This window comes from Megalobrama amblycephala, linkage group LG1 (genome assembly GCF_018812025.1).
Source record: "Megalobrama amblycephala isolate DHTTF-2021 linkage group LG1, ASM1881202v1, whole genome shotgun sequence".
NCBI classification, from domain to species: Eukaryota; Metazoa; Chordata; class Actinopteri; order Cypriniformes; family Xenocyprididae; genus Megalobrama; species Megalobrama amblycephala.
Window position 1 is genome coordinate 57,693,757 of NC_063044.1, and position 9,439 is coordinate 57,703,195.

The 9,439-nt window shown below is 35.7% G+C and overlaps 2 protein-coding genes across 3 annotated transcripts in view; one reads left to right on the forward strand and one right to left on the reverse strand.

Moving 5' to 3' along the window:
- The first annotated feature begins 447 nt into the window (after positions 1-447).
- Positions 448-6,441, forward strand: ifi35 (interferon-induced protein 35). The gene is made up of 10 exons (XM_048203766.1): positions 448-551; positions 987-1,043; positions 1,132-1,194; positions 1,277-1,435; positions 1,515-1,631; positions 3,378-3,522; positions 5,157-5,263; positions 5,372-5,558; positions 5,662-5,768; positions 5,841-6,441. The coding sequence occupies exons 2-10, from the start codon at positions 1,032-1,034 to the stop codon at positions 6,048-6,050; spliced, it is 1,107 nt and encodes a 368-aa protein (XP_048059723.1). The 5' UTR covers positions 448-551; positions 987-1,031; the 3' UTR covers positions 6,051-6,441.
- Positions 6,442-8,101: 1,660 nt separating this feature from the next.
- Positions 8,102-9,439, reverse strand: part of bcat2 (branched chain amino-acid transaminase 2, mitochondrial) — a 20,652-nt gene continuing 19,314 nt past the window's right edge. For both annotated transcript variants that reach the window (XM_048203783.1, XM_048203775.1), the window contains one exon: positions 8,102-9,435. In XM_048203783.1, the coding sequence (XP_048059740.1) occupies positions 9,394-9,435 (42 nt within the window). In that variant the 3' untranslated portion in view covers positions 8,102-9,393. The remainder of the gene's footprint in view (positions 9,436-9,439) is intronic.

The following is a 9,439-nucleotide window of genomic DNA, read 5'->3' on the forward strand; positions in this document are numbered from 1 at the left end:
TTTTTTTTTTTTTTGTCTTGTGGACTTTATGTAAACATCTGTTATGTGAAATAGCTTATTCAGGACAATACTAAATGAAAAATAGCTTGCAGTTTTTTTTATGATCCTCCTTATTTTGTTAAAACAGATTCTGTAAACTTTCGAGCTCAACTGAGGATGTGAGGACTGTACTGCCAAGGTCAAGGCCAGCGTGCTTCAACATTGGTACCACCTGAATATAAAGCTGAAGCTTATTTTCTTGTAGCCTGCAATTTTTGGGATATAATCAGATAGAAAATCCTAAATTTTGTCTCCACTATCACACTGATGATCAACAAAACAAAGCTCTAGATTTATGGCACAAATTTTAATAGGTAGACCTAAATATATAATAACGTAGACTATACTGGCATACTGTTGCTATAAATATATGTTGAATTATAGGCTATATGTGATCAACACCACCCCCTTGCGAATATGTAGGCTAGTCGGAGCGCCACCCATATTTAAACCCATACCTGAAACGAAAGCGAAACTGCTCTCTAGCCTATACTGTTGTTTGCTGCATCACGGTATGTGTTTGTCTCATCTGTTTATTTATAATTAGCACAATAAATTATCATAAGCCTTCACAACAAAAGAAAGTAGGCTAATACAGTGGCTGTTAACTGTAGCTATAATGTTTAGTTGTTGTTAAAAAGGTAGTCGCGACAGACGCAGCGTATATCACAAGTGAAAGTGTTTCATGGCAGCATATTTCCATTTTAAAAATTAAGAAAACAAAAATAAGTAAAAAAAAAAACCCTGTATTTTCCTATTTTTTCAAGTGTTTCATAGAGTTTTTTTGTTTTTGCGACGTCAACCAATCGTGCTGCCGTATCTTGTGTTGAACTTCATGAAGTTCATAGCTAAAGTAACAAAACTGTAATATCTCAGGTCTGACGGATAAAAATGTCCTAGATTTTATGAATCACATAGATTAAAAGAATGATCTTCTTCTGTCTTAGGTAACAGGGCTTCCTGTTTGATCACAGATTCTTGCGTTGGTAGAAATGTCTACTGAGGTAAAGGAAGTGATCAGCCAAAGTTTTTTTTGTATTAATTCTGTATTCAATACATTGACCCTGTTTGTCATTTTGTCTGTTGACTCAGGATTTCTCACTTGTGGATAGTGAGTCTTTGGACAGTAAACAGAAGGAGATCCAGAAATGCAAGGTTTGTGAGTGACTTGTAAAGGTATATACCTGTCAACCATAATTCAAGGCATTAATTGTTATGTCCTCTCATGTGTCCACAGAAACTGTATGAAGCATTATTATCGGAACAAAAATTACTAAGAGATGGCATCGATAGTAACAAAAACTTTGCCAAGGCATTTAAACAACGAGCTGAGAAGAAGAAAGTGTCAGTTGAAGAAGAAAAACAGAAATATACTAAGGCAATTCTGAAAGAGAAGGTCTGTATAAATAAATATACAGACACTCATTATATCCCCTAATTTATATTTATATGTTAATGGGTTCCTCTGTGTGCAGGAGAAATGCAGAAATATACAGGAGGAGCAAAACATGCTGGAGAAGGAGATCATGAAAATAAAGGAGGAGTTGCAAAGCCTGGACCATAAAAACAGCAGTCTGAAAAAACAAACTGAGGTTTATAGTGTCAAAATATATAATATAAAATATATTCACAAAATTATTTTGTCTAGTATCCTAAACATTTTCTATATTTTCTTTTATATTCATATAAATCTGAATCTAAAATCTCAATGTTGATTTCAAAAAAATCCATGGAAACATTATGTATCAAATGTGAGATTAACACAGCTCTACAGGGAGTGCAGAATTATTAGGCAAGTTGATTTTTTGATCATATTTTTTTTCCAAGTACATTTTACCAATTCCAATCCACATCAATCATAATAACTACTATTAATATTGTTTTTAATCATTTATAAGTGATACATAATTGTTCATGAAGGCTGGAAATGAAAAATGCCTTATATTCAGGTGTGCAGAATTATTAGGCAGGTTTTCTTTTACAGGCCAAATGAGCCAAAAAAGAGATTTAACTCAGACTGAAAAGTCAAAAATGATTAAATACTCATGAGAAGGACGCAATACTAATGCAATACTAGAAATTGCAAAGTTAAAGCATGACCAATGGACAGCAAAATGCTCATTGGGTCAGCGGGGTCATACAAAAACAGGTGGAAAAGAAAAGACGCATGTTAACTGCAAAAGAATTAAGAATTAAGGTGAAGAATTAAGTGTGAAACCATCAGGAACCCTTTAGTCTCCAGCGCCACCATTTTCCAGAACTGCAACCTACCTGGAGTCTCCAGAAGTGTGAGGTATCAGGATCTCAGAGACTTAGGCTAGCTAAAGAATCCTAAAAATGACCTGCTCTTAATAAAAATCACAAGCTGAAGTGTTATAAAATACATGAAGACTGGGTTTTTATAGGCCTTATAGACAGACAGCTTGAGAGTGACTCTTGAAGGACCAGCACCACATCCTCTTGTACCACCGTTTGAAGAATTTATCTTCCAGAATCTGGCAGTAAGATGTGGGAGTTCACTTTTAGTCCATCTCTTATCCTGAAATGTCCGTCTTGCAGATATGGACTAAAAATGATCTTCTAAAACTTACTGTCAGATTTTGGAAGATGAATTCTTCAAACGGTGGTACAAGAGGATGTGGTGCTGGTCCTTCAAGAGTCACTCTCAAGCCGTCTGTCTATAAGGCCTATAAAAACCCAGTCTTCATGTATTTTCTAACACTTCAGCTTGTGATTTTTATTAAGAGCGGGTCATTTTTTAGGATTCTTTAGCTAGCCTAAGTCTCTGAGATCCTGACACCTCACACTTCTGGAGACTCCAGGTATGTTGCAGTTCTGGAAAATGGTGGCGCTGGAGACTAAAGGGTTCCTGATGGTTTCACACTTAATTCTTCACCTTAATTCTTAATTCTTTTGCAGTTAACATGCGTCTTTTCTTTTCCACCTGTTTTTGTATGACCCCGCTGACCCAATGAGCATTTTGCTGTCCATTGGTCATGCTTTAACTTTGCAATTTCTAGTATTGCATTAGTATTGCGTCCTTCTCATGAGTATTTAATCATTTTTGACTTTTCAGTCTGAGTTAAATCTCTTTTTTGGCTCATTTGGCCTGTAAAAGAAAACCTGCCTAATAATTCTGCACACCTGAATAATAGGCGTTTTTCATTTCCAGCCTTCATGAACTATTATGTATCACTTATAAATGATTAAAAACAATATTAATGGTAGTTATTAAGATTGATGTGGATTGGAATTGGTAAAATGTACTTGGAAAAAAAATATGATCAGAAAATCAACTTGCCTAATAATTCTGCACTCCCTGTACATTGACTCCACAGATCTCCACAGCGGTGCCTGAGAGGAGAGTTGTTTTTCAAGGAAAGACAAAAGAGGGTGCACATGCTGTGAGTTTTGATGTGAATTCACGTATCGTTTATCCGATGGAGGGTGGAACAGCACTGATCACCTTTGAGGAAGAGGATGGTATGTAGCATCGTCACAATGTCAAAAGTGCTTAAAGAGAGAGTTCACCTGTGATAAAGAATATTGACTTTCTTTCTTCTGTGGAGCCCCCAAAAAAGGGTCAGTTCACCCAAAAATGAAAATTCTGTCATTAATTACTCACCCTCATGTTGTTCCACACCCATAAGACCTTCGTTCATCTTCGGAACACAAATTAAGATATGTTTGATGAAATCTGAGAAATTTCTGTCCCTCCATAGACAGCTATGCGACTACCACTTTGAAAGTTCATAAAAAGATCATAAAACTACTCCATATGAATTGAGTGGTTTAGTCCAAATGTTCTGAAGAGACTCAATCACTTTTTATGATGAACAGATTTAATTTAGCTTTTTTATATATAAACATTTATCAGTGATACAGCTCAAACGTGCTGCTTAATACACGAGAATGAACCACATTGCTTACGCAGCACATTTGAGCTTCCACAAGAGGTTTGTTCTCATGTATCATTCAGGTTCGGTTGAGCTTCTGTTTGTGATCAATGTTTTTATGTTTGGGCGTACGGAGCCTCGCACATGACATGCAGGAAAAAAAATTGTAGGCTAAAACATGCGCATGATCTACTAATTCGTTCCATCGATTTATAAATTGTGACCTAATTTTCCACTTTTTTGACCATAGAATGAAAATCAATGGGGTCAATAACAACACTGAACCACATAGACCATTGTTTCTCAGCCTTTTTGACACCAAGATATTCAGAGCCCTCCAACCCTATTTTTATATTTAAAATGTATTTTAATGAAATAACTAAAATAATTATAATTATATTTTTAAGTACATTTTCCAGTATTCCATAAATTTTAGGAGCTGTTCTCCAGGGATTCTCCAGAGTTTTTACCAAAACATTTACATGACTCTTCCAGTAAATCTGGAAGAAAACTGGATAAGGATTAAGGATAAATAAATATCATACTATAAATATTAAAATATTTTTTACTCACCATTTCTACCTGATTAAATATTTTAGAGACCTAGATAGAAAAATAGTATATTCAAGTATAAAAAGTAAATTTATTAGAAAAATGCCCATCGCGCTTTAAGATTTTATTAATTTACACATAGTTTTCCTAGACTAGAAATCACATTTTTAAGGAAACCTTATATATCTAGGTTTTCCAAGACTGTGAGAATCTTGGTTCTTCAAAGAAGAAGAAATAAAATAACAATTGTTGAGAGTTTAATAAAGTAAAAATATCTTGATTTTTTAGTTGTTTTTATTAGTATGTTTTAAAGCATTTTATACCATGATCTGTCTAAATACCCTGTTCTGATTGGCTGGAAGGTGTGCAATAAAACCGTTTAATGCACAAGTAATTCTCAATATCAGTTAAAATCACAGTTCTATGTAAATCTTTGCCTAGACATTGTGCATTAAAATTATTTAATGCACAGCTAGTTGTGGATTAACCCTTATTTAAGTAATCTCAAGGTCCCCTGGTTGAGAACCACTGCCACAGACTTTTGTGTGGCCAAAAAACAAAACAACACAGACATTTATTTTTGTAATCATTGAAATTGCTGTAATGCAGGCCTTTTGTGGACTATTGCTTTATTAACTTCTCTTCTTCATTTGAATCCCTTCTGATTAGTGGCTCAGAAAATCTTGAGCCAGAAGGAGCATAAGGTGGAGCTTGGGGAGTGTACCATCATTGTGCAGGCTAAACCCATTCAGTTCCTGGTACCTGAATATGTTGAGGTAATGGAGACAAGCTGACTTCCATTTACCTATATGGATTGCATTGTGTTCCTATGGACTATCATAACATAAAACATCTCTCTCTTTCTCTCTCTCTCCATCTGTTAGATGGAAACACAGGTGTGCCCACGCAGAATCCTAGTCTCTAACCTGCCAAAAGAAGAACCCGAGGACCGAGTACTAGACAAACTGGACATCCATTTCTCTAGGACCAGAAACGGAGGTGGCGAGGTGGAGGAAAAAGACATGCTGCACGACTCTGGCACTGTGGTCATTACCTTCATAGATGATAATAGTACGTTAACCGAATTCATGCAATCTGACATATCTCAGCGCAAGATACTTGAGGTGTTTTTTTTTTTTCTAAATCTTTATTTTTGTTTCTCATTTGTCTTCAGTTGCCAAACGTCTCTCAGACAAACAGGATCATGAGGTAGATTTTGGTAAGAGGAAGTACAAGGTGAAGGTCACTCCATTCCTCAATGGCGAGATTTCACAGATGAGGGTATGTCATGTTAATTTAAACTGTTAATACTGGTGTTGTTTATCATGTAAACTGACTGTTGCTCCCTCTCAGATCTGTAATTCAGAGTGCATGCGCACAGTGCTGCTTACGGGCATCCCTGACATCATGGACAAAGACAACCTGCAGGACAACCTGGAGATACACTTCCAGAAGACAACCAATGGTGGCGGAGAGGTGGAAAGCATCATCTACAACCCTTTGGGCCACACCACCCTGGCTTTGTTTGAAGAAGACTCTCCTAAAGATAGCCAGACGGTGTGAGAAAGCTAATAAACTTCTACAGCCCAGATGTCTAATGCTGCCTGTAGACGACAAATTAGAGAATTAATTCATAATAGACTATGTGGGACTCTTTGTAAACTCTTGATTTGGGCATATTTTACAGAAAGACTTAATATAGATCTAGTCTTTACCTCATTATCCTCAATAGAATATAAGTACATTATAAAATAATATACTTCATTATTGGATAAATTTTTTTTTTCTTATTTAAGAATTTGTCAATTCTTTGTCATTTGATGATAACAATGTGGTCAGATTGATTTAAGGTGTGTGGGTTAACCTGAATCAGAGGAAACAAAACAATTATCCGTATGTGAAAACAACAAAACCTTAAAAAGAACAGTCTTAAATAAATGTGAAAATTAATGTGTTTAAGACCATTTTCATTTTTTTTTTACATGACACGTAAACTTATCTGTTTCAATGTTTTAATTTTTTTGGTCACTCATTCTCACTGGTCATTCTCATTACTGTAACAAAATGGTTTTATAATTTACTTTTAGTGATTATTAGATTATATCTAATAAGATAGCTATAAAGAAAATACACTAAATTTTATATTAAGTACATATATAATAATACCAATACGGAATCATCTTAAGCCAAGGAATCAGAGGAAAACAAGTATTTTGTTTCTAGCCCTTACGTTTCAAGTTATTAGCATAAATGTAAGTGAAAATTAGGACATGTGGTGGCACTAGAGGGATCGAGTTAGAGACTCCAAAATTGGTGTGGCTAATGTTGGGACTGACCTCTATTAGTGTGCCAAATTTCATAACTTTCCCACAAGCGGTTCTATGGGCTGCCATAGACTTACCGAGTCGAAGAAGAATGCCAACCGATACAAAGGTGTCATGACAGAATACAGGAAGCAATAGCAAGTTAACACGTTTATTGATATATAAAAGAGCAAAGTCGCTGAACAAAGGAAGCTGGGTGGCGCAGGGACTGAGATGGTCAGCGTAGAAGTCCACGAAGATACCGAACAGGAAGCACAAGACTGGAACGGGATGGAACACACAGCACAGAGACATCAAACAACGATCTGACAAAGGAGATGAGAAATGAGTGAGCATATAAAGGGTGAGTGAATGAGCTGCAGCTGGTGCTGTGATGAGTGTCAGCTGGAAGCACTGATCATCCATGTGGCTTGGGCACGCCCACTCTCACACACACACACACACACACACACACAACAGTGACACGAGACAAGCAGGAAACAATGCATTCAAATACCGTGACACAAAGGTGCCTACGGACCTATGGTGCTTGGCCCCTAATTTTTGTTAACACTTTATTTTGATGGTCCCCTTTAGACATTCTACTGATAAGTAACTTTGCAAGCACATGTCTACAGTCTACTAATACTCTAGTCTAGTGAAAGTTAGTTGACATGTACTTGCAAAGATACTTTTAGATAGTAGAATTGGTCCCACTTTATATTAAGTGGCCTTAACCACTATGTACTTACATTTAAATTAATCATTTGATAACTTATTGTGTACATACATGTTTTTACATTGTACTTATATTTTAAAAACACCTGCATGTAATTAGATCTGTAATTAATTTCTGTAATTACATTTATAATTACACTGTTGACCCAACCCTTACACCTTACCCCTAATCTTAAACCTACCCATACCGCCAAAGCTTTCCCTAACCTTACCCGTATCCACCTCAATGGCAGCAAAAGTGTTTTGCAATTCAATATGAACCCAATAAGTACATTGTACTTATTTTTTGATGTAAGTACATAGTAGTTAAAGCCACTTAATATAAAGTGGGACTGTAGAATTTCTAAAATGGATCATCGAAATGGAGCAAAACCTAATTTTCTTTTGATTACTTTTGGGATAAAATATGAATCAGACATATTTTTGACAAGTGACATTCAGCCAATAATGTGTGCAAGTTTCCAAACATTTTACAGCCACAAAATATACATTTTTAATAACCACACATGAAAGCAAACTAGAGCTGCCGAAACATATACGTGTAGGTGGTTGAAGCAAAAGGCATATTCTATATTTGGACACAAATTGAGTTTATTTGTAAAAATACAGTAACAGGAAAAGTAAAGACATCTACTCCAAAAACCACCAAAACCAACCAATCATGAACACAACAGCAGCCCCACTCAGCACAGTAATGACATATGTGAAAGATGGTGAACTCAAAGAGAAAGTAACAGTCAACTCCATCAGGCACTTAGATAGAAAACAGATGTGGAGTGTACGGATTAAAATGCAAGTTTAAAAATTTGAAATAAGGGGGTGTTCACAAAGAGTTAAAAAAAAAAAAAAAAAAAAAAAAAACCACAGCCGATGGGTATTCTAGCCATATAACCACTAAAACAACACCAGAAATAAGTTAAAACCGATACATTCTACATGTTCAGCGAACATTACATATTTCACACACATGTACATACAGGTCACATTGTAGTTCCAGATATCAATTAGATAACACAAACACAGCCTAGCGATGATCACCTACGATTATCACGTCAACATTTTTCTAGTGGTCTCTAGAGCTGCTATGTCCGGGCTGTCATGAAGCCCTTTGTGCGTGCATAAGTTCAGCTCATGGTTTTAAATCATCTAAATCTGGCGAAAATATATTGTACTTGAAGTAGCACCCTTCTCTAGATAGACATATACATTAATTTACACTTTGTTTACATTTGGACATATGAAGACCAATTTAGTGTCTTTTAAAAGAAAACAGAACTGTTTAAAGCATGATGAATAAATGTATATCCCCTTGATAGTAAAAAAAAGCATGACATTTGTTCTCTTACATTACACAAAAAGAACAAGCAGCTCAGTAAATGAACATCTACATTAAAATCAATATGTGCTGAAGACTGATCCTTCTCAACTGCCTGATTTCTTATCACCATTCCCTCAATATAAAAACTGAAATGTTAGTACAGTTAAAAGTTGTAGTTTTTAGCTATTTTTGGAGACAAAATGGAAACAACGAAAGCATGACTGGTTGGAGAAAAAAACAAAACAGGATCAGCAACTACTGCAAGGAGAACACATTTGCTTGTGCCTTTGTTATTAGTTATATATGGCTTATGACGCTTGTGCTCGACAGATTTAAGGACGATTTCTAGTGCTACAAATTGTGCCATTTGCATCTCTAAGCAAGCAGGATGTAAGGTCATTTGGAAAGACTGCATATTTTTATATATATATATAGGTGATTTTCCATTTAGAAAGGTTGTTACTGTAGAATAACAGCCCTGTCTGTTTAGTCCACACACAAACTCATGAGATGAGAGGTTTTAGACATGAAACCTGCATCAGATCAGTTAGATGACCAGCGGTGCCCAGTCCCTCTGAATGCGGCCATACTGT